Source organism: Rhamphochromis sp. 'chilingali', assembly GCF_963969265.1.
Source record: "Rhamphochromis sp. 'chilingali' genome assembly, chromosome: 19".
In the NCBI taxonomy this organism is placed as follows: domain Eukaryota; kingdom Metazoa; phylum Chordata; class Actinopteri; order Cichliformes; family Cichlidae; genus Rhamphochromis; species Rhamphochromis sp. 'chilingali'.
In genome coordinates, this window is record NC_137946.1 from 8,396,370 (window position 1) to 8,422,877 (window position 26,508).

The 26,508-nt window shown below is 39.6% G+C and overlaps 1 protein-coding gene across 7 annotated transcripts in view; it reads right to left on the reverse strand.

Annotated features, from left to right (window-relative positions):
- specc1 (sperm antigen with calponin homology and coiled-coil domains 1) overlaps positions 1-26,508 on the reverse strand; it is an 81,932-nt gene that overhangs the window by 46,862 nt on the left and 8,562 nt on the right. For 5 of the 7 annotated variants that reach the window (XM_080867269.1, XM_080867271.1, XM_080867267.1 and 2 more), the window contains 2 exons: positions 18,508-18,689; positions 18,244-18,379 (listed from right to left, as the gene is read on the reverse strand). In XM_080867269.1, coding sequence (XP_080723395.1) covers positions 18,244-18,379; positions 18,508-18,666 — 295 coding nt within the window. In that variant the 5' untranslated portion in view covers positions 18,667-18,689. Of the gene's footprint in view, positions 1-5,187; positions 5,585-18,243; positions 18,380-18,507; positions 18,690-22,669; positions 22,809-26,508 lie in introns of those variants that run through there. The other 2 variants (XM_080867268.1, XM_080867273.1) reach the window with 2 other exon arrangements.

The window sequence follows — 26,508 nt, forward strand, 5'->3', positions numbered from 1 at the left end:
TTCAAATCACAGTGGGAGCCGTGTGGATGGACACAGTCCAGCACTGACCAGTCAACTGCAGCTCGCCTGACAGCCAGCCAGCTAAGAGGTGACAGAGTGCACAGTGAGCAGAATGCACAAAGCCTTCAATTTACAGAGCAGCAGGATCATGGGTGAAGAGTCATGGTGAAATAATGACTGCAGGTGGTCAAGTGTCAGACAGTTGGCACCTGAAATGACGCATTGGCACCGTCACCATAATAAACAAGCTTTGGAAGAGAATCTCTTACTGCCACCCAGCAGTCTTCTCCTCTGGCTTTGAGGAAATGTGATGTGCAGTTTTCCAGTCAGGTGGAAGAAGAAAGGAGAGACGGAAACACAGTCTGTGTGTTTGGACTTCCTGTTGTCCCACTGACAGGACATGAAATAGGTCAACAGGCGCCCTTCAGTCAGATACCAGGACTCAGGCATTCCTTTCTTCTTACCAAAGAGGAAGATAGACAAAACTGAGGCTCCATGACTGCCACACTGACTGAGCAGAGATTAGTGTGGATGCTGAACTGTGTTACAACAGCCAGTCAACCACTAAAAACTATTAAAATTCTTTTTTTAAAACATAAACATGCTTTGGAATATAGCACAAACATGTGTTTCACAACAATTCCTTAAAATTCCTCTTTTTTAAACTTGCTCTCATTCAAGGAGCATATTTAATGCAATAAGACAATTGATAATATCCAAATAATTGAAGCTCCTTCAAGCAAGTCTCACTACAGTCTAACACCTGTCTTAAAAAGCATTCAAGTACAAAGACAATTTGAATTGTTATCTGCATTTGGGATACCCCCCCCCAGAAAACAAAACACAACACCTTGTTCATGTTACTTTTACTGTTACTTTGAACACCAATAAATATTTAAAATTATTACTTTGTAACACCAGATTTTAAGAGGTTTTTGTTTTTTTAAACCAATATCAGAAAATGCTTCTAAGTGGTTGGCGAGCTGCTCTGCCATCAGGTTTATGGCAGTGCAATTGTAAAAAGTAGACTCCATTCAAACTTTTATTACTAGGCTGAAATTAAGGCAATGAACTGCTCATTTACTCATAGACACAGAGCCTCCTGGAAAGCATCAAGCCTCCCTAGTCTCCTCTGTAAGCAGAAGTGCAGAAAAATACCCCATTAATCTAACGCCCTTGGTGTAACCTGCCAGCAGGTGACATGTTAATCAACTCTGCCAGCAACTGACCGGGCAAACCTTCCACCCAGTCTTTGAAGAAGACATAATGTGTGCCAGACTGAGCTGAGATACTCGTTTCTGCCCAAAAAGTGTACAGCTCTGTGCTTCCTCTGCAACTCAGCAGGGAGGTGCACCGTGAGAGCTGGCAAGCCAAAGAGGGACACTTGGCCTGAGTTCTTTGGCTCCTTTAATCATCTTGATTGAATCGTTGCAACTGGCCTGCATGTGAAGACTTTTAACACAGCGCCCTTATGCTGATCCACTCAGCTTCACATTACTTATAGAGCCAATACCCTACAAAGAAATCCAATAGCACAAGCCATGAGCAGGCCAAGTGAGAGGGAGGATTTCTCTATGCATGGAAAATAGTTTAACACTGGACTCATAGAAGGATCATATGGCTTTTTACATGCTAATGAGTTTAAGGGATCAGCCGGTGTGATGGGTAATAGGTTGTCATGAGTATTACTTGATTTAAGCTTCTGATGATTTCCATCTGAGCGTTAGTCCTTTAGAATGACTACTACTGACTTGGGCTGAATTAATCATCTGTGATTTGCTCTCCTGGAGTAATCACAACAAGGCAATAAAGCAACATATCCTGGAATTATTAAGGAAAAAAAATAGAAACTGAATTAGCAACTTTACAACTTCTAATCTTAAATTACACAGAGGAACTTTGGCAGTTTCGGCTGGCCAGAATTAAATGGATAATCAAAAGAAAGGAAACTAATTTTATATAATAATGCAATACATCTATGCACAGTTCAGCTTTAATGAACTACTAATGCAAATTCAAAATATGAGCTACCTCTAACCAAGTCTGCTGATTTTCCAGGGGACTGAAAGGACAACAATATTAGCCATGGCTCACAACGCACACTCACTCACAAACTCACCTTGTTCTCAGCACCACTGAGGGTACCGAGTGAGTGATCTTTGTTGTTCCATTTTCTAGTATGACCGGACACTAGGGTAGAGATTATTAACAAGATGACACCCAGTACAAAGTGACAGTTGTGTGAGCTTTCTTTGGCCTGTTGTTCTCAAGACAAAAACTGGGCTAACATTGACAGAAAGGCCAGGATTATCATTCCCAGACTGAGGATGAACCACAGCCAGCTGCTGACAGATATACAAACCACATCAAGTCAAGTTTGATTTGGTATGCATTGAACACACAATCACAGGCTTAGTGGCTTGCATGTCAGATCCAGCATTCTTGTAATGGTGTCCGTGTCATACATGTATTGTTAGTTGCTCTATCATAAATTTCGGAGTTTTATAAGCTCAGGGATGAAGGCAAAAAGAACAACAACAAAAAAGTATCAACTTTGATGTCCAGGCTACAGCCTCTGTTACACAAACAGGACATTTAGACAGCACACACGTCCCGTTGCAAACACAAAGTACTACAGCATGGATGGTGTATTTACTGTACCAATTGCCAGCTGCCACGGAAAATGTGACTGGTGTAACTTCCTCACAGTGTAACTTCCTCACAGTGTCCTGACTATCAGAAGTTGGACAAATGTGCTTCCTCATCGTAAATCCCTGCTCTGCGTCAATTTACTCTGATATGCCATTCACATGGCACGTTATTCCGTGCCCTTCCACATTCTTTGACTTGGAGCGAAAGTCTGAAATGAAACCGAGTAAAGCTGTGTGAATCCTAAAAACTTGAGTCCATGGAGCGTTCTTCTACTTAAATATACGAAAATACATCTTCTGTGTCAGTTCACAAAGACTCACACACAAACATACAAAAAAAATGTGTGAAAACAAGAAAAGAAATTTTCAATACTGAAACAAGTCTATTTATCCACACATACACTGTAGACAGCTAAAGGTAACGGCATTTCGATTGGTGTTTTAAGTCATTCCAAATTAAACATAAGAGCCCTGATGTTGCTGTACCACTAATACACTGAGTGTGGACAGAAAGAACAGTGTTATTGTAATGACAACATGCCAAAATGCCACATAAATATTAGGCTCCTCTACATTTTTGGCCATGTCCTCACACATTACAGCTACCTCCAAGCATTCCAATCAAAATTCTGCAGAGACCACAAATGTGTGAAATTCCCATTTTTGACCATATGAAAATCACAACAATCTATTTGACCTCATTACACAAACATGTTTTAACCTTTTTTTAAACAATTCCTGAGCCCCAAACATGTATAATTTATTGAGTTGTAGGCCCGAAAATAGACCCACTGTTATTGGACCATATTTCACAGATGATTCATCAACAGCCGACAGCTCGCTGACCACAGGTTTGGCTGCTCTCCTGGTCAGGAGAGAGGAAGCCTTGTTGCAGTAGTAGCCATCAGTGTGGTTTGCTCGTGATAACGACCCGCTTATCACTGCAGCAGACAGCTCACTCCTTAGACTTCCACTTGAGAGATAACACCATCAATCAAATCAGAACAAGTTCCTCCTGTTCCCACATTTCTTTCCATTCTTCAGGCACCAGAGCGGTTATTCGCTTTTTAAAATCCCAGTCTGACAAACCTCATCTGGCCTAACTGTCAGGGTGTATCAGAAAGCTAATGGAGGAATTACAAACTTCACTGTTTTTGTCCATCAACATATTGTTGTTTAGCAGATGGTGACTGGTGACTTTATTAAGGCCTAAGTATCTTTTTTTTCTGTGCATCATTTGCCTTATAGCTTTTGGCATATCTTGATGTCAAGAAAAGGCATAATAAAAATATTTCAATATTTCATTTGTGATAATAGCTCAGTGTGGGTAGTTAATAAAAATAGGCCCTTCAATAGCTAATATAGCTGAAGGAATGTTTAATTTCATAATGTAGGTTCATGTGGGACGCTGGACCAATCATCATCGAGTACATACTGCATTTAGTAACTGCATCGTTTAAGCACTTCTCTTAACTAAAAGAGAATAATTGATTATTACTCCATATTACCAGTTCACTCTAATTCATTTCCACCACGCATACTTCTACACTACCTGTAAAACTGTACTTTGCACCCACATGTTGCTTAGTAAACAGGTAACATTTTGTGAGATCAAAGGTAACATTAATTTCTTAGTTCTGCTTTTAAATTCAGTATCAGCAATCTTTTGTGTATAATGCATTAACTGTGTGCTCCATGCGGTATGTACACTGGAAAGACCTAATCTTGTCAAGCAAGCTGCAGCCTGCAACCACTGCCTTCCAATCTGAGCCTTCTGTGCTTTATCATCCAACAACACATGCCACTGCTATGAAATGATGCAGCTTACGCCCACGACTGATAAAATACTGTATGTGTGTGTGTGTGTGAGAGAGTGCGTGTCAATGACTTGGGTCTCTGCAGAGCCATGTCTAAACTTGCAAATATAATCACATAAGCGAATAAAGATGTGATTAATGTCTTTGTTTAATATTTTATATTAAGAGGCTCTGCACATAAGATGCTATGCTAATTTTGTTACAGAAATGTTGAAAGCTTAAGATGTGAAATGTCCTGGTTGTCTGAAGATCAGCACAAAGTGCTGCTGAGAGCAGTTCAGAGGGACTGAAATAGGAATCTTACAGTGGCACAATGAACTCGGGGATGTGAGCGTAATGATCTCCTCTGGCAGGTTCCCTCATGCTTACTGACAGGCAAATCTAACTCGGTACTTGCCCTTCGCATATATACAAACACAGATCTGTGCTGTCTGACTAAATGCAGAAACACACCAGATCCAAAACCACACAGACATAACGTAGAAGAAGAAAGCAGCAACAAACTTGTAACACGCTTAAACAGCTTCTGTAGCTCCAGGCCACATTCAGCCAGCGCTACAGTCAGCACTCATTAATCAGGACTTGTCTGTTAAATGTACTTACATATTGCAAATAGTATTTAGAAATAGTCCATCTTTCTTGGTTTTTTTTTTTAACTGAGAAGACAAACGAAACACAAAGATGTGATGCTGAGGTAAACCACGATACAAGAAGCAGACCTGACTCCGTTTCCTCCTGCCTCCCTGCTTGGTTCCCCATGTTGGTCCGCTCCGCCGCTCCCACACTCCACACCAGGGCAGACTAATCCAAGAGTCCGTGGCTGCGGGGGTAGAGGTGTGTGCGCGCGCACGAGTGGTGGGCTTGTTTCTTCTGTTCAGCACCCAAAATCAGCACCACATAGAGAGGACGCAATAAGAGATGTGAAATCCTTCTTATTCTTCCTTCTTTTCTCCTCTCTTTGCCAGGACTATACGAGTCTGTGTGTCTGCATGAGCATGTGTGAGGAGACGGGCTGCTGTCCCATCAATGAGTGAGTGTACGTGAAAGCGTGCGAGTTTGTCCTCCAGGATGGTGACAGTTTGTCACACTGGCAGGCGGGCAGGCAGGGAGCGTCGTGTGCACCTCATTATAGTACTGATGACTGGAATCAGCTCAGAGGAGGCGTGGCTTCCTCAGCCAGACACAAACCCCCCCGCAGAAACACACACTTTAACACACCTCCTCTCTCTGCTGCCAGTCAGTTTACTCTCACTAGTACCAGCTGAACAATGGAGAGATGATCTGTCCCTCAGTGGAACAAAAAAGGACAAGTATGAGCCAAAGAAGAGGGTGGAGGGAAGTAGGAAGGAAAGAGAAGCAGGAGCAAAGGAAAGGCAACATTTGTAATTTTTGGCAGATGGTGGCAGCTTGTCTTTTCTTTTCAAACTTTCTTCCATGCCTGCTCCCACATACAGATTTATAAAAATATAAAGAAGAGAAAAGTCTTCAAAAATGGGAAAAGGAGATGCGGGTGTGAGGAGTGTGTGTCAGGGGCCACCACAAGCTTTCACTAGCATTTTCCCTACAGTGCACCCAGCAGGGAACAATAGCATGTGCATGTATGTGGGTTCACCTACATGTAAAAAGCTGGGAGGGGGTGATGGTCTAGCTTTGGTGTTTGTTCTGTCTTCTCTCATTCACAATATAAGTACAAAACTGTAAAGGAGAATAAAGTATGATCAACTATAGTAGCCTCTTCTTTAGGCTCCTAAATGTTGAATAGATTAGAATATACCTGTGTGTCAAAATAGCCTGTACTCTAATATGTAAGATCTGACTCTGAGACCCCAAAACATCAAATGCACATGGATGTATTTCTTCAAAATTAACATTCATTTTTGCTGCACTATATTTTTTTTTTAAGCTACACGTGACACAGATAAGCACTGATATTTTTAGGAGTATGAGAGTCTCTGTTGCATAAGCTGAGAGCTGCTGGATTATTTTCTTTCTGCTCAAAAGAACTGTAGAAATGTACTGATAAGCAGAATAATAATGCAAAGGTCATTTATAGTTGTGCATTTTTAGTTGAATATAGTTTTGAATTAGAAAATATTATTAACAGAGAAGCCATTTAAAAATTCTCTAGTAGCTGCAAGGAAGATCTAGTTTGCTACACGATTCTGCCCACGTCAGCCTGAATATTCAGCCCTTTGATACAACACTGTACGGGTCTTTTCATATCATATGATTGTTGCATAAACTGCTTATACAGCTTCCTCTTCCTTTCCTAATATTTTCTTCTCTCCTCTTGGAGCAGCACATCCACCTTGGTAAACAAACATGCCTCTAATCCAACTAAGAATGTTCTCCTCACTGCAGGATGTTCATCTCTGCGGGTCCAAGAGACCCCTTTCAAAATTTGGCAAGACCACTGCTCTTTGTCTAGTGTCTTTCGGTGACTCGCTGGGGTCACGGGCTTCTACACAGAGGAATTTCAAACTTTGAGCCAAAACTCTGGCCAGCAAACCTAAAAAGCGCAAAATGCATTTAGCCTGAGTTGATCCCAGATACAAGAGCAAAGCTATAACTGCTTAACGTAAGCTTCTTTTCCACTGTATGCAAAATAAATAGAGAACACAATCATACCGTTTTATGATCATTATGGGAGACAAAAGGAAGAGATAAACAGTAATGCTACTTTTTTTAATACTCTCTGTAGATACGGTAAGCATATACAGTCCTGTGAAAAAGTATCAGCCTCATGTCTTATGTTTTATGCATATTTCTCACACAGATCATCATCAGATCATGTTCAGATATTAGACAAGGTTAACCTGTGTAAATACCAAATTTGATTTTTGGATAATAATTTCATTTATTAGGGGACAAAAACTATTCAAAGCTACCCAGTCCTGTGTGAAAAAAGTATTTACTGCATTTCTTAAATCACAAATTAATTATAAATAAACACACTTTTATTTATAAAAGTTAAATTCACACCTGATTACTGAAAACTAGTTTAATCAAAGAATCCCCTAAATAGAACCTGTCTGACAAAGTGAAGCAGGGCAAAAGATCTCAAAAAGCAACACATCTTGCTACAAACGAAAGAAAAGGAAACAAAGTCACTGACATGTATCAATATGGAAATGAAGTGAACCACAGTGAGATCCATCTACATCCATCCACAAATGGAGAAACTGTGGAACAGTGATGAACTTTCCTTGGAGTGACTGCACTACCAAAATTACATCAAGGGCACATGTCATACATATTGCCTTGAAAAAACAGCAATTCATGTAAAACTAACACTAAATATTATAAAAAGAACATCATACCAACAGTCAAACATGGTGGTGGTAGTGTGATGGTCTGGGGATGCCTCACTGCTTCAGGACATGGATGACTTGTTATAATAGATTGTTACGTTTCGGTGTGTCAGTGTTTTGTTTTTGCATGACTTATGTATTTCCTGCTTTACTTTGAAAGTCTGTGTTATCTTAGTGTGTTCAGTTTACATTTTCCCTGTCTCGTCAGTTCTAATTTGCCCCAGCTGTGTTTCCCTCCTGTGGTCCATTTCCTGATTGCTCCCTCTATGTATTTAAACCCTGTGTTTCAGTGTGTCATGGTCGCGATCTCCCCCGTGTTGTAAATAGTTTGGTGTTTTGTTGTAAATAAATAGTCTGTTGTAAATAGTTGTGAATGGGTTTGTCAATACTTTCGTCATGGGATATTTTCGTTTTGGGGATTTTGGTGGAGAGCCTTCGTGGTTTTATTTTCCTTATCTTTGTTTTTCTACGTTGCACCCCGGTTGCCTAGGCCGGGGTGTAACATATGGGGGCTCGTCCGGGATTCGCTGGAGGGTCCGAGGGACCGCTTCAGCTGCTCGTCTGTCTTCGCTGGAGGATCTGGGGGACCGCTCCAGCCTTCATCCGCCTTCGCTGGAGGATCCGAGGGACCGCTCCAGCCTTCTGCAGCTGGTGGGCTGCGTGTCCGTGTGTGCAGCTGGTGGGCTGCGTGTCTATGTGTGCAGCTAGTGAGCTGCTCGTCTGTCTTCGCTGGAGGTTCCGAGGGACCGCTCCAGCCTTCATCCGCCTTCGCTGGAGGATCCGAGGGACCGCTCCAGCCTTCTGCAGCTGGTGGGCTGCGTGTCCGTGTGTGCAGCTGGTGGGCTGCGTGTCCGTGTGTGCAGCTGGTGGGCTGCGTGTCCATGTGTGCAGCTAGTGAGCTGCTCATCCGCCTTCGCTGGAGCGTCCGAGGGACCGCTCCAGCCTTCATCCGCCTCTGCTGGAGGGTCCGGGGGACCGCACCAGCCTTCGTCGTCTGCTGGAGGGTCCGTGGGACCGCTCCAGCCTCCATCAGCTTCGTCTGCCTTCATCCGCCTTCGCCGGGGGGAGGGTCCGTGGGACCGCCCCAGCCTTTGTCGTCGCTGGAGGGTCCGTGGGACCGCTCCAGCCTTCATCCGCCTTTGCTGGAGGGTCCGAGGGACCGCTCCAGCCTTCGTCGTCTGCTGGAGGGTCAGTGGGACCGCTCCAGCCTCCATCAGCTTCGTCTGCCTTCGTTTCAGCCTTCGTTTGTCTGAATCAAACTTTTCACTTGGGGTTACATGTTTGATTTTTGGGTAGGGGGAAATGTTACGTTTCGGTGTGTCAGTGTTTTGTTTTTGCATGACTTATGTATTTCCTGCTTTACTTTGAAAGTCTGTGTTATCTTAGTGTGTTCAGTTTACATTTTCCCTGTCTCGTCAGTTCTAATTTGCCCCAGCTGTGTTTCCCTCCTGTGGTCCATTTCCTGATTGCTCCCTCTATGTATTTAAACCCTGTGTTTCAGTGTGTCATGGTCGCGATCTCCCCCGTGTTGTAAATAGTTTGGTGTTTTGTTGTAAATAAATAGTCTGTTGTAAATAGTTGTGAATGGGTTTGTCAATACTTTCGTCATGGGATATTTTCGTTTTGGGGATTTTGGTGGAGAGCCTTCGTGGTTTTATTTTCCTTATCTTTGTTTTTCTACGTTGCACCCCGGTTGCCTAGGCCGGGGTGTAACAAGATGGAATCTATAATTCTGTATATAATTATAATTGCAGGGTTATAATTCTCTCTATAACCCTGATGGAGAGTGTCCAGTCATCAGTTTGTGCCCTGAAGCTTGGGTTATGTGGCAGGACAATCTGAAACACATCAGCACGTCCACCTCTGCATGGCTAACCCCCCCCCCGGAAAATTACGATTTTTGGGACGACTTGGTCAAATGTTGCTTCTGCATGAGTTTGCACAGGGCATTCATGTTAAAAAAAACAAAACAAAAAAAAACAAAACAAAAAAACAAACAAACAAACAAACAAAAAAAAAAAAAACGCTGCACAACAAGAAGGGTGGAACAAAATTCCTCCACATTGACATGAATGACTCACTGGAAGTTATCACAAATACTTGATTTGCAGGTCTTGCTGATAAGAGTAGCACAACCAGTTTTTAGGTATAGGAGCCAATTACTTTTTCACATAGGGGCAGGCAGATTTAGATAGCTTTTTCCTTTATTGAATGAAATCATCATAGGAGATTTCTTATATAAATAAATTGATTTGAGCCATGTAAACACTGAATTATATTGTAAAGGTGCAAAACTGTGTCATCATATCATATTATTGCCATATTCATATCATATCTTGCCTTTTGTATTTCAGGTTATCTTTGTGTATTATTAATTACGGCTTGATGATCCGAAACATGTAAGTGTGACAAATATAAAAATAAAAAACCCACTAAGGAATCAGGAAGAGTGCAAATACTTTTTCACTGCACTGTATGTCTCACGGCTTTTCATTGTGTGTCTGTTTGCTATGGCTGACTGCTTATGCTGAATGAGGTGTCTCAGTGGACTGTAACACATTTGATTAATTTATCTGACATGTACTGTATGAGGAGTTCTAGGACCATACCAGTTTTCCTCCTGCCTGACGCAAGCAGACAGGGCCCTGCTGGGACCATGTGCTATGGCTGAGTGTGGTGTCTGGGTTGTGCATAGTAAAATTTACAGACAGTATGGGGTCCATAGTACCTGAAGCACACCTCTGTCTCCTGGCTCTGCAGATCATTGACCCTTAACCATTATCTGACATCTTCTTTTTCTTCAGACAGTGAATTCAGGCACTATTAGAAAACTGACACAAGCTATAAACTCATTAATAGAAAACAAAGTCAAACTCTATCAGGTTTAGCCAGCCAACCTCAACTCCATCACTGTATGACAGGCAAGTTCACAAAGAAGACACTGGATGTTAATGAATAACTATAGTATTCACACTAATAATGAAAACTTGTCTCTTGTAAATCATCTGCCTCCACCCAAAGAGTATTCCTCGAGTAGTGCTGATCATCACACCAATAACCTTTGCATAGCCCACCTATAAAAATACCCTCCCTCTATGAGAAAGCTTGTCAGTATAGTCTCCTGAGTTACACTGGGAAAGCACTGCACTGACATGTCATTAGGAGAATTGCAGAAGAAACACAAAACACATTAAGGTGTCTGTACTTAAAAATGTCCCGCTCTCAAAAACTCCTCATGTTGGTTGGAGTCGTCAACCTTGATGTAAAAAGCGACACAGCCTACAAAATCTACACAAAGGGAGTAAGAATGAGATACGATCCGATATGAGATCAAATACGGCAATAATATGACATGATGACAAAGTCTTGCACTTTTACAATACAATTCAGCTCAAATCAATTTATATAAGAAATCTCCTATGATATTGGCTGGCACATTATCGCAGGTATAACACATGATGACAATTAGATATATTAGATAAAAATGTATAAGAAAGCATCATATATGCATGTACAATGACTACAGCTACAGTACATCTCAAACCTATTTATACAACAAACCTACATTACATTATTATATTAATAAGAGATAACATCTTATGACAGTCATTGCTACTTATAAAGTCAGTGTTGCTCAATCTCTCTCACTGGTATAACCACTAAACATCACGTGACATGAAAACATGTGATCAATAAAGGATAAATTAAGGTGGATAAATCCAGGAGTAAAGCAATGTGAATTTTGTCTAATAATAACATTAATATTACAAAATATCATAATAAATATTAGATTACGATAATCGGATATTTAAAAAAAAAACAAAAACAAAAAACACAACAACAACAACAACAACAACCCCTAACTAAACAAGAACTCTGATCACATCAGTGACCAGAGTGAACACATTGGCTGCACAGATGTGAAAGAAAGCTGTGATCCTTAGATGCTCCCATTTATAAAGTTATGCATTTTCAGTCCCGAACATGCTTTTTATTTATAGAGCAGGGCAGCTTCATCTCCCCTGTTCTTGCTCACTCCACAGGGACCCCTCTGAGTGAAAGCTTTACTGAATTATTGATTAGGAGTTTTAAATAAGTCATCAGGATGAGGCTGGGTTTTAACCCGTTGTCTAACAGCATGGCACAGTTGGTAAAGTGCCAGAGGGGATAAGGGGATAGACTCCATTAGCAAAAATAACAGTTTTGATTCATTACTATGACATGCTGTGAGGGTGGGCCACAGCTTGCATGGGACAGACAAAGGTGGGTTAAGACTGGCAGTCAGAGGAGCTTTTTTTTAAGAGACTGCTGTGAGTGTGCCTCTGCCCCATGACTCCATATTTTTTCCCATTACATCTTCCCTACTCAGTATGACTCCATTCTCTCTAATCTTATGAAGTAATGCAGTGTTTCAAGCAGCTCCAGAGTGATGCATAATTTGCAATACAAACCCAATAACTAAGCAGATAATAACTACACAGAGATGATTTTTTTTTCAAAGATTATAATAAAACAGTTTAAATCTATTCAGTTCTATGGAAAGAAATATCACAGATCAGTTTCTAAAAAAGACTGTAGACTGTTGCATGAAGGTGAATTTGCTCCCTAATTAGCGCAAGAATTATGTTGTTTATCTTCCAAAAGTGTGCACGATATCACATCTGACCCACTTCTCATGAATCTCCAAAAATAATAAATTATGCATTAGTTCTTATTCAACAATAATATTCTTTACTGACTTTTGCAAAAAAAAATATGAGGTTACCATATGGGACAAACGACTGTGCACTGCTTAATCGTTTCCAAAATCCACGTGTGTGTGTTTTCCTTTTTTTTTTTTTTTCTCTTTTCTTCTATTTTTTTTTTTTTTTTTTAAAGGAAACTGAAACCTGCCTGAAACCACAGGCCCAAAATATAGGTGAGAAAAGACTCAATTTACTGTTTGACGCATGTGATGACAGTTCTGCTGCAATGTGCCTTAGAGCCCAGTAAGCCTTGATAGCTTGATGGCTTCATGTCAGTACGTAATGTCACTTATTCGCTAGGGAGCAGCTCATGTGCTTATAACCCACATGAAAGCTGACGGTATCACTAAGGCAAGCCTGATGACACATTACAGCATCAAAGTCAACATTTTTATCCCAAAATGTCACAATGCAAATGTTGAATATTTCACTTCTCTGCACACTCAAAAAGTAAATCTTCTTCAAGCAGATATTTACTCTCCTTCCACATCAATAAATGCAAACATCCAAGACATTTCTGAGCATTACATCACAAACGGTTTGAAAGGCCACAAAGCATCACCCCAATCTATATTCAAAGCCTGTCATTCCCCGCTGTGAGACTATTTTGGAATTCTGATTTAGTATTGGAAGCAGCAAGCTAAATGATAATTGCCGAAAGCTGTATTCAGGGCTGACCATCGCTGCTATTTCATGTGTCACATTTCATTCTCAGCATGCTCAATGGCTTTGCTTTTTTGACACGTTTGACACATCCACTTGTGTATCTTCTTATGTCTTGACGTGCTCTGCCTCACTGCAGGTGCAGAACAATGGCCTGAAGGGAATCATACAGCAAAAACATCCACTCTTGTCACGTTTGTCCTACAACTACACACAAGGTCAGAATATGCCTGTTAGCCTGGGGTTCTTTTAAGAAGTTAATCTCAACTCAGTGAAAGCAGAGTTCATATTTTGATGAAATCTATTTGAAGAGACGAACATATTTGGGGATTTGGGCACATAAAAAAATGAAGATGATAAAATCTTTCAGATGTTTTCATTTCTGCACATGAACTAGACGCCAGTTAAGATCAGCAACTTGGCTGAAAAACAATCTAAGTGATCTTTGTGTTACACAAAAAGATTATATTTTCGCTGATATAAAACACAGTCTTACCCTCCTGACAACCAGCCTATTCATTTATGTCCTTTGTAACGGACACTTGTTTTTGCTCTTATTTTTGACTTATTCGAACTACCCTACCAAGTCCTGGTTTACTAAATAGAGGACATCCTGGGCTTTCCACTGATATCTTATCTGTTTTTTGGGTGGCCTCCTTTAGCTCCAAAGAGGCAGGAAATCACAAAAAAGTTCAATGGGAACATTCTTTTTTTCCTTGGTTCTCATTTGAATATGACAGCATCACAACCATATTTTAAAGAGGTTTTCCTCTACGGTATATCTCTGTATTCAAATGGAATTGGATACTAGAAATTTCCAAGCAAAACTAGGTCAAAGCAAGTTTGTAATGAATTTATCATGAATAGCATAAATTGGGCATCTGTTCTTGTCCTTGGGTGTGAAAATGCTTTGAAAAAGCAAACTTTGGTTAATTAGAGCTCAATCCGGTGAAAGCTGATCATGGTCTAATTGTGTATGAAAGAACTGAGAGCCTCACTTGGCTGTGGTTTCTGAGCTCCTCGGGAGTCTTTTGTCAAATAGAATTCAATTATCTGCGCTTCTGCACAAGAGCCCTTTGAAGAAGAAATTCACCAGAGCACAGCATCCACACACTGTTTGGATGGGCTTCCATAAACAAACACAGCTTTCTCCTACACTAAGGGTATGCACAACATTAATTACTGCAAACAAATCCCTGTCATTATCACCCATCATATTTGTTCTACATGTAATATGCATTTTGCCATCATGTAGCTGTTCTGTTTAATAGCCAATGCAAAGTTTAATATCACCACACAAGGTCATGGATAACAAGATACTTGCATTTGAATTTACTAAAAGGTAAAAAGTACTACACTGAGCCACCATATGCTCCCCAATTAGCATTGATCATTTAGTCAACACCATCTTAGCGCTAAAACTAAACCTAACATTCAACCTAGACATCTTTCAGTCTGGGCAGAATGTCCTATTTCAAACATTCAAATGTTCATTATATAGCTACTGCTGACCCTGTGCATTCTGTTATTGAATAGCCAAAATTTTAAATCACAAATTTACACATTTTTAATTTTTCCTCTCTATTTCATCCAAATACTTATCAATAAAATCTAAATTTTATGTAGTGAAATGTCTCACGAACCCCTAATACTTCTCAGCAGCTCTTACAATTATGCTCTTGTTTACACACCATATTTATTAAAAGCAGTGTTGTTGTACAAACCGGATTGCATAAAAGTTGGGACACTAAACAAATTGTGAATAAAAACTGAATGCAATGATGTGGCGATAGCAAATGTCAATATTTTATTCAGAATAGAACGTAGATGACAGATCAAAAGTTTAATCCGAGAAAATGTATAATTTCAAAGGAAAAATATGTTGATTCAAAATTACACGTTGTCAACAAATCCCAAAAAAGTTGGGACAAGCAGCAATAAGAGGCTGGAAAAAGTAAATTTGAGCATAACGAAGAGCTGGAAGACCAATTAACACTAATTAGGTTAATTGGCAACATGATTGGGTATAAAAAGAGCTTCTAAGAGTGGCAGTGTCTCTCAGAAGCCAAGATGGGTAAAGGATCACCAATTCCCACAATGTTGCGCAGAAAGATAGTGAAGCAATATCAGAAAGGTGTTACCCAGCGAAAAATTGCAAAGACTTTGCAGTTATCATCATCAACTGTACATAACATCATCCAAAGATTCAGAGAATCTGGAACAATCTCTGTGCGTAAGGGTCAAGGGCTACTGTGATACTGGATGCCCGTGATCTTCGGGCCCTTAAACGACACTGCACCACAAACAGGAATGCTACTGTAAAGGAAATCACAGAATGGGCTCAGGAATACTTCCAGAAACTATTGTCAGTGAACACAATCCACTGTGCCATCCGCCATTGCCAGCTGAAACTCTACAGTGCAAAGAAGAAGCCATTTCTAAGCAAGATCCACAAGCTCAGGCGTTTTCACTGGGCCAGGGATGATTTAAAATGGAGTGTGGCAAAATGGAAGACTGCTCTGTGGTCAGACGAGTCACGATTCGAAGTTCTTTTTGGAAATGTGGGACGCCATGTCATCCGGACCAAAGAAGACAAGGACAACCCAAGTTGTTATCAACGCTCAGTTCAGAAGCCTGCATCTCTGATGGTATGGGGTTGCATGAGTGTGTGTGGCATGGGCAGCTTGCATGTCTGGAAAGGCCCCATCAATGCAGAAAAATATATTCAGGTTCTGGAACAACATATGCTCCCATCCAGACGTCATCTCTTTCAGGGAAAACCCTGCATTTTTCAACAAGATAATGAGAGGCCACATTCTGCATCAATCACAACATCATTGCTGCGTAGGAGAAGGATCCGGGTACTGAAATGGCCAGTCTGCAGTCCAGATCTTTCACCTATTGAGAACATTTGGCGCATCATAAAGAGGAAGGTGCGACAAAGAAGGCCCAAGACGACTGAACAGTTAGAGGCCAGTATTAGACAAGAATGGGAGAGCATTCCTATTTCTAAACGTGAGAAACTGGTCTCCTCGGTCCCCAGACGTCTGTTGAGTGTTGTAAGAAGAAGGGGAGATGCCACACAGTGGTGAAAATGGCCTTGTCCCAACTTTTTTGGGATTTGTTGACACCATGATATTTTGAATCACCATATTTTCCCCTTAAAATGATAAATTTTCTCAGTTTCAACTTTTGTTCCATGATTTATGTTCTATTCTGAATAAAATATTGACATTTGCCATCTCCACACCGTTGCATTCAGTTTTTATTCACAATTTGTTTAGTGTCCCAACTTTTTTGGAATCCGGTTTGTAGCTGGAAAAATAAGACATCCTAAAATAGTACATCCTAGCAACATGTCTGACTGAGTATTTGTCTCAAACAGACTTATTATAGTTTTGTATTTTCTAATTAGTTTGTATTTTTATTTCATTTTGACTTTTCCTTTTTCAGTTCAGTTAGTTTACAGAGTGGATTTTCTTGTTTCAGTTTAGTTTTTATCATTTGAAAATGTTTAATTTTATTTTAGCTTTTATTAGTTCCAGTGTCAGTTTTAGTCTTTTTAATTATTGTATGCAGTAACCCACAGTTTTGTAGACATCCAAAATCTTAAGAAGCATATCCACCAATGTCTCATCAGGCAAGATGTAATAAATTTTGTTTTTACCAGACTAACAAAAACTTAAACTAAGGATATATTTTCTCTACCGAGGGCCAGTGCACAAAATGTGCAAAGGCCCAATTGGAATTGCTCTATTTATTCTTTTTTGTAATGCAAGTTTGTTTTCAAATTTCACAAATTGTTTCAGTTAGTTTAAATTTTTCTCAAACATCTATTTTTTTACTAAAATGTTTTTCATATCACAGTTTACAGTCTTAGTTTTGAGTTTCATTTTGTTAACTATAATAGCCTTTGTCCAAGTGCGTCTAAACATGTGATAGCCGTAGACAGAAAACTAAATGGCACTTGATGTAATCTAACATAATTTTGCCAACTGTAGAAATGTTTTCTTTGATTCATAAAAAAATTTGGATACTTATTAATTAAAAACAGATAAATAAATGAAATTTTGTGAACAATAAAGAGATCTTAATCCTCACTCTGTGTAAAATGAAGACATTTCATAGGAAATGTCATGCATTCATTATGGTAATTGCTTCTTGGATTTACAGTTTCTGTCAATCTGCTGGTTGTATCAGCTCTCCTCTGACTCTGGTCTTCAGATTTGGGGAAATGAGGTCTGCCACAAGAACAGTGGATATTAGCTCAAGGAACTTAAGTCATCTTTTGCTAATGAAAATGCAAACAAACAGAAAAACAAACAAACACAAAACTCTACAACTAACAAACACCATGTTGAAGTTAATGTTAATTACACTTTTGCATTTTTAAAGTTGAAGTTTCACTATTTTTTATCATTTGCCCAAAGAGATTAAAAATAAATACAAGGACATTAACATATAAACAGCTAAATATACTGTTTATTCCAGTCCCACTTCAGATTTGGTATTATCAATCCACATAGTTATATTAGTATCCCCCCATCACTCAACCTTGACCTCTCCTCAAACCCAATTTCATCCAAAACATATCCTGCTGTTCAATTTGCTGAGCAGATGTGAGAAGAGACAGGTCATGAATCTGTCCAGTATCTAATGTTTGGACCAAAAGCTTGAGAGTCTCAGTACTTGGCCACCTGCACCTCACTAGTACCAACAAATTGTGAAAAAAAAATATAGATACAAAAAATAAATGAATAAAAAGGGTAAGAAATAAAAAGAAGCATTTGTGAAGCTGCCAGTTCCCACCAGTAACTGGGAACCCATAACAGACAACTTTAGTAATGAAATGTGGCCCTCTAGTGGCTGCAAATAGTTAGCTCTTCAACTCTGACACAAAATATGCACTCTATGAATAAGAGTGCATATTTAATTAATATGTACTCTTAATTATAATAATTTATGAAGACATGCATCCTTTTCCTTTCATATTTTATACTGGGTCTTTTTTTCTCCTAAGGAAAGTTTCTAAAACTAGTTGTTGAAAGTGTCCCACCTGACAAGCTGCGAGGGCGGGCCTCAGCGAGATCAGAAATGGCTCCTGTAGTCACAGTCTTCTTCATCCGGGAACCGGAGGCAGTAGCTCCTGGTGGAGGCTTTGTCAAGGCATCATCACTGCTGGCTCTTTTCAGCTAAAAACACATCTGCGCTTAGTAAAAGTCATGCAAGTCTAATAAAGTTCTTCTTAATGTTTTGACATGCTTTTATTTAAACCAACATTAGCAGGGTTAATCTGTGTATCACTGCACCTGTGACTTACCTTGCTAAGGCGCTGATCTGAGGCCAACGTGTTGGAGGATCTGGAGGTCTTCATGGCTGAGGAGGTGGTGGAGGCAGAGGACGTTGAGGGGGCCTGCCTTACTCGTTCCTGGAGTCCAGGCTTGGGCAGCCCCACTTTGGTGGCGCCCGCTTTCATCATGGCTAGGTGTCAGCGGACTACACCTGAAAAAAAGTCCAGACAAAAGCAGAAGTTATTCAATATGGTAAAACGATAATGAATAATAGATAATAGCATTAGTCTAAGTATGTAGGATCTGCAGTAGGTGGGCAGATTTTCCCAACAGATGGTCAGGACAGACTTGGTCAAGGCTGCTTTGTTTTAACCGCTGAGCTCTACTCCATCTCCCAGAGGCAGCAGTGAAATATGAACACGACTTGCCCTTTAATAGAAAAAGCAACTGAACAACAAACAACTCTGAGAGCATGATATGACACCGCCTGAAGCCGCTTAGGCTTTTAGAAATCTTTACAGTCATTGTTATTGTGATTATTATTTTTATTTATATAGTTTATATATTTTTGTTATCATCATACTGTGTTCATCTTTATTTTTCATGTTCATGTTTCCATCTTTCCTCCATTTGTTTCTTTATTATGCTTTATTTAACTGATCTTAATTTACAATTATGTTTATCAAACACTAAACTTTAAAAGAATATTCGTAGAGTTCTGCTAAATACGCTAACACATACTCATTGGCTTTACTGTATGTGGATAGATCATGCCTACTGATGAGCCAGGAAAGACCCTGGATAATGTTTCCCTCCAGTACATATAAAAGGAAACCCTGAAAAATAGGCAGCACATTTTCCTCAGGTTATAAGATGACTATAATGGATTAGCACTGACATGTGATATTTATTACTGTTCCAAAAAATACTAGCCAGGAGGTGCCTCTGCAGCGAGCTTAAGTTATTTTAGCAGAAACACTATTGAGCCACTTCCTGTAGGAGGGAGGAGAAAGAACACAGTCTCTTATCTGATTTGTTCATACCAGCAGCACTGACCAAGACTCCACTTCATCTCCACACCAGTAGAAGTTACATATGCAGTGTGAAAATGGCAGAAGTGGCTGTATAAGAAATATGGTAAAAATAGGCCTTTTGCAATTTTTCTTATTTTCTGTCATATACAGGATATACTGAGATACGGTGTACTGATTTTGGATGTTCATGATAAACATGGCCAGTGTTTGAAGTAATGAAACACACGAAATACCTGTGAGCCAACAAACAAACAAACTACAGGCATCAGACGTCTCTAAGCATCATGTCTAAGACACTTTTTGTTTTCCACTCTTGGATCATTACATTATCAAAAAGAGGGAATAACTCTTATACAATCTCAGAAGACACATAGCTACTCAAAACCATGAAATGATCAACTGCACCAAGGCTCGGTACAAGTTAATAAACTCATGCAAAGCTACTTGAGTAAAGTCCTGGGATAAAAATATGAAGCTGGAAAAGACACACACAACAGGCTCCCTTTAAAAGCAGCACAATAATATAATATGATGTGGTCAGGGTGACTGTTAAAGGTTTGCATTTGATGTGGGTAATGCGCTCATCTGAGCAGCTGAAGGAAATGGAGGTCAGAGTGCAAAGACAGAGCATACTGGTAAAAAGGTTCGGTAGCTCGCAAAGGGTTGGCTGACTTATTGATCGTGGTTGTGTGGTAACTTGATTATCTAAGAAGCAGAGGACTCTTGATGAGAATAGTACTCTCTAGTCACTTAAGCCTGTACAACCATGACTTCCCAACAGGAAGGCCACCTTTTTTCCCCCCCTCCAGTCTCAACTATTTATACATTTTGTACTGCAGTGACTGAACTGCTGCATGTGTGTAGCAATTTAGAGCAGGACAAACGATGCTGCAGTAACGAGTAGTTGGCACATACTTAAGATCATTTCACACTGTAAGTACACTTTTAGGTGCTTAGGTACTGGTTAACAGCACAATATATTCAGTTGCTTTATTGACTGTATCAGAGCATGTGTTTTCCTGCTGGCCCATCATATGATACTTCGGGCCTCTCTAGGCAATATCCCATGACTAGCTCCTGCCTAGCCTAGCAGTCTAACACTTCAGCCGTGCTGTCTCACCTCCCCTCAGACACAGATTACATAGCTATGGCACCATTCTCTACAGAGCACAAGCTGTGCCTGTTTCTCAACCTGCCCTGAACACTTTGTAGGCTAAATGAGGAAGTGAGATACATTTGAGGATGTTTCAATCCAGGATGTATAATCGTGTTGCTGTTTTGTTTTTTGTATTTTTTTTTTTTTTGGGGGGGGGGGGGGGGGGGCTGTTACTATAAGGGAAGTAAAAGCTCTAGGCAAGCATTTTGAAAAGATAATAAATATGAAAGGATAAGTGTCTAAACTTTAACACTGATACATTTTGTTTCCACTTTCCTCGACCACTGCAGAAGTCTGCATATACAGTATGACCTTTCCATATTTCCTCTGCAGAGACAGGATTCTCAGGGGCCAGAGCCCTGTCCCACTTATCTTACAACGACCCAGTTGTGAAAACTAAAAGTCTTTGAGAGACAGCCAGAAGTAACTTTAAACTTGAACTAAAAACTAAGACAGTGAGAATCTCCCTGTAAACAGCACATTAGCCAAGAAAGATGACAGTCATTTAGTGGTTTTATTACACTGCATCTTGCTGAGTCTAATGAGACACATATGCTGGATGATGACATTATGACTTCTTCATGATTGGTAAAAAACTAAATATGGAATCTGCTCTAAAAAACAGCCATTTTTGAAAGGCAAATATAATTTGCAGTCACCACAGCAGTAAGTAATGGGTTGTCATCTGCCTTAATTATATTGCTTCCAAACTTGGCAAGATGATATAAAGGCTGAATATGAAACGGAGAGGAGGAGGAGTTTCTCCAAATTTCTGACAGTTGCTTCTAGACTGTGCTGCTAGAAGGAGATAAGAGGAAAGCAACTGACAGCAGTCATCAGTCTGGGCCTGGATAAAACAATCACATACACATCATGTGATCTGATAGAACTTCAGGAAAGAGGACAATGTGCTACCATTACAAAACCAAGAGAAGCACTGAAATCAGACCAAGATGAATTATATGAAAAGTCAACAAATTCAACCACACATCTTAATTTGAGGTTTGACAACTAACTTCCTGCATGCTTCCATTTCACTTAATCTCATAATTTAATCTTAATCTACTGCATACAAAATTCAATAATCTATTTTACTTTTGTTAGCTACATTATTAAATACAATCCCAAATGAAAGGAATTCATTTTACAAATATGTAACTTTGCCTGCTCAGCTTGCCATGACTACAAATAGTCTCCAATCATAGAGAAAAAATCCACGCTAATGGATCTTTGCTCATTCTCTGCCCCTAAATACAGACTCTGAAAAAGTACAGGACAAGCAAACTGCTCTCCACTTCAAATATTTAGTGCATGTAGAATATAAATGAACTACTGCATCAATAACTCGCAGTGCATAAGAATGAAGATCCTGTCTATTCATTTTAAGCAAACCTTAATGAAAAAATGAAAACATAGGTTGAAACTGCAGGTCCTAAAAAGGAGTGGCTGCAAAACTTGTTGCCTTCTTGTGATAAGACTCTGTTGCACAGAGTAAAGTCTGGTGTGACTGGATGCCACTGATACAAAGTTCTTTTTGCAGAGTTAAGCTAACGTATGTCTTTACCTCCAGACCATGGGCACTGACAAGACTGCTTCACTGACCAGCAGAAGCAGCAGCATGAATGATTCAAGAAATGATCAAATATAATGCTTCAAACCGCAATGGACACATAAGAAACAGAAAATAAGTTACTAGGTTAAATGTCACTCTGAATCATCACATCCTCTTGACTTCTTTCCTGTCTGGCTCTGTGGTTAGCAAAAAGGCTTGAGCTAAATAATATACAATAAGGATAACATATGGCATCCTCTGTTAGCCACTGTTTTTAAAACTTCCCTTCCAACAGATCATGGTGGTGAATTTACTAGGTTTAAACTATTCTATAGTCACCAATCTTATATTAAATTCAAAGTAAAATCATAGGAAGCTCTAAAAGAAGCGAGTAATGAAACAGTAATGGCAGATTGTTGACAAAACAAAAGACACAGCAGTTCACTTACGTTTTTGGTGCTGGGCGCTGTCCTATAGTCTACCTTGTGCCTGAGTTCCTTGCAGCAAAAATGAACAAAATATTTCTCTGTTGTTATGCTCTAAAGAGGCTGCGGGGGGAAATGCAGGGCCAGGAGCAATGGCTTTCACCTCCATACAGCAGTCAGGATGAGGAAGTACTGCAAGTTGCCAACTGCTGTGCTATGTGTGCTGTTGCCGCTTTCACTCTCTCATACAAAAGCAAATAAAGGAACTGTCTCAGCCATGGGCAAGTTGTTCTCCTCTCAGTTTTTCCAGACAGCATGAAAGGGGGGGGAAAAAAAAAAAAAAAAAAAAAAAAAAAAAAATCTGGGATAGGCTGGAAAATGTACAACATTCAGATTTATTTAACCTGAAACTGTATGTTGTGAAAGAGAGCATCAGTAGTTTTTTTTTTTTTTTTTTAAAAACATGCTACTGGAAATAGATTCTGGAAACAGATTTATGATACTGTTGTGCACAGTTTATTTCTAAGTTATCTGTAGGCTTTATACACATAAATAATGGCCACTGACACTGACAAAGCCAATCTTTGTCTCAGAAACACACCAAAATATGAGGGCGGCTGATTTGTGGAGGGGTCAGCATTTTATGCTCTCCCATACTGATGTAATTTGGATCCCACAATGTACAGCATGCCAAGGCCGTGGAGCATGTGGGCAGAGTGTACGGCACTCTGGGCTGGGCTGGAACAGGCTCCAGTTTGTGGCAAGTGGCAAACTGAGGAACTTGGTCTGACCACACCCTTATGCCACCACAAAACCTGCCTTTTAAAAAGGGGGATTCAGAGAGTGTAGTAACAGTTGAGTTAGATGCTCAACATTTTTTTTTTTTTTTTTTTTTTTTTTAAAGGCACGCAGTTTCACACTCAGATTCCAAGTGTGATTGATATACATCTGACAAAAACATGCTTTCGACGACATGGATTCTGATACTACCATTGTCACTCCCTACATCATAAATTACAGCCTTCTAGTGTCACAACGCCACTTTATTCCCATGATTATTCACCATGGGTGGTGACCTGTGTCATTATTGGACCTAACTACCTAACCATGACCATACGACTGTCTTTTTAAATCCTATATTTTGATGCTGCAAACAGAGTTAACTTCTTTTCTTCAATATTCATCAGATGACTGTAAAGGTTCTAATTAGCAATGGTAACCATGTTTTCTATCAACATCTATTCTTAATGGATTGTTGTAACACTGAGCATTGCAATACACCAAGTCATGAATCAATCTCTCTTTATTCCAAATTACACAGGAATGCAGAATACTTTATAATAAAATGAACCAAAGGACAGACGTAATTAGGCAACCCAATGTATTCCAAATCCAGCAAGTCGTAGACAAGTTTAATTTAGTTGCTAAGAGCGATTGCTTTTACTTTAAAGGCAAATGTTCTCCATTTCCAGTTTGCATTGCCTTACTTAAGTTTCCATACAGCTCAGAGAGTAGATAGCAAATGTTCGTAGACAACTTTGTGCGTTTCATGCAAACTACAAGAAACTTTTCTAGTGTCTCAAACAATGACAAGGATCTGGCCCCTCCACTAAATTTCCTGGACTTTTGAAAGCCCTAGCCTCCAAGCAGGGACTTTTTAGAAGTAGAAAAATACCCAGGACTTAATTTAAACATTAGTTTCCACAGTGGAAACAAAGCTTTCATGCTCCCAGGGGAAAGTTCCTGCAGTGGTAAAGTGGGAAGATTGTTTACTGTCTTTTTCTTCTTCCCATACATACCTTGTCATCAGCTTCTCCTTTTTATCTACAACTGAGAATATTTTCCAAGACGGTGCTGCTTACTTGGAGTAAACAAGAAAATAAACTGTGAAGGTGAAAATAAGGAGGCCTATGACTAATTATGATGACTATTTTTTTCAGCCATACAACAGTTGCCTTGCACATCAGGACGTTCCTATGAATTTCTGACCAAAATAAGCTTCCTTGCCATCTGCATAAAATTAAAACCAAACATGCAAATGTTAAATATGCAAGCAGGAAGTTGCAGACCCCTGGAGTATGAACCATGTCAAACATTAATAAATAATGATGGTACATAAAACCATGTGGCTGGTTGCTCAGTGGGTGACACGTCTGTCAGGGGAATTCCTGTCATCATATAATACAAGAGGCCAGGCAGACAGACTTCTGAATACCACAGTTCTCTCATAAAACTAAATGCAGGCACACAATACAGTAAACACCAAATGCTTGTCCTCCTCTTCCTTTTCCACCTTCTGTGTAGAGGAAAAAGCACTGAGTCAGAATCTCCACGAAGACACAACACTGTCACATGGGATGTAAAAACAAATACAAGATGTTCAATGATTCAGTCGAGCATGTCTAAAAATACAGCATTTTCCATCATCACTTGGCATTTGAAAATTGAAACTGCTCACAAAATTAGCCTAAGGCAAATAGTCGGAGAATTACAGGATTACACAATCAACATAAAATTAACTTAGACTAACATGAAAAAGGAATATTAGTAACAGTCCAAACAAACTTGACTATGGCTAGATCCCAGTTTCAAGATGTGGAAGCTAGCTTAGAAAATAACAAAGTAGCTTAACACAATGAAAAAGTTACAAATGTCAGTGTTGTCAAATCTCTGAAATAGACATTTCTAAGAAGAATGAGGTGTGATTTCATTATGTATACTATACTGTTGAGGGGCAGGCAGTCTGGTTTTTCATTTTATTGGGGGAAATAACATTAGACTGTTTTTGATAAAGCCTTTATGTTTAACCTTCTTGGTAATACTGTATCTGAGAATCTGATCCAAACCACACCAGCGCCAAGATTCATGGATTATATTAGCAGTTGCTAGTCACTACTGATGTAGCAACTGGTGAAACCTAATATAGCAATGATGACGTCTATCATTGGAAGCTACTTGGATGCTAATCATAGTAGCGAAAGAGCACTGTAACTAAGCTTCTTACAAATGAAAGCAGAGATTATCTGTGTGTCACTGCTGCTGCTGATATTAGTGATATCTCATTACCATAACAGCAGCTGAACAAATTGCCATCTGCATTACAGCTAATAAACGGATAGCTTTTTTTTTTTTTAAAGCATACAACACTCCCAAATTAAAAGCTATTTTACTTTAAGATAGAGAAAGTAATACAAAGTTGCTAGTGGAGTTGACAATACACATCCAGGAAATTTTCACCTCCCACCCATGCAAAAATTGATTCATTTTGTCTGACCACCCTAGCATATCCAAAGCATCTGTGTGGCACCTGGATGTTGCAAAGCGACGTGTGCAAAGTCATTATATGGGCTAAAGTGAAACAGGAAGTGAGTGGGATTAGCTCGTATCCCACGCTGTGAGATAGTCTTTGTTCTCCCCCTGTGTTCCCCCTTTAGAGGAAAGAGATGTGAAACTAGGATGCAAAAAGCTGTATTAGAGGGTTTCCGGCAAAGTTTTACACAACATACTAGAGTAAATGTGACATTTTTGTACTGTGAGCGACTTGTAAGAACTGAATGTAGCAAAATCATGATGTAAAAAAAAACAAAAAAACAAAACACTAAAATTAGCACAGCTGTACAAATATAAACAGAGTAAAAGCTAAAACCATACTGGAGTGAATGTAGGAGACTTAACCTACAGCTTGAAATAGTTTCATATACAACAAGAAACTCCACTACCCTTACAGTATTATACCGCACCGATGCTCAACTAAAACCCAGAAAAACTACTTCTCACCATCTGGATATTAAATAGACTAAAGATTATAGCTGATGTTGAATCATCACTTTTTTAGTTCAGTACAAGATGGGAAGAAAGTAGAG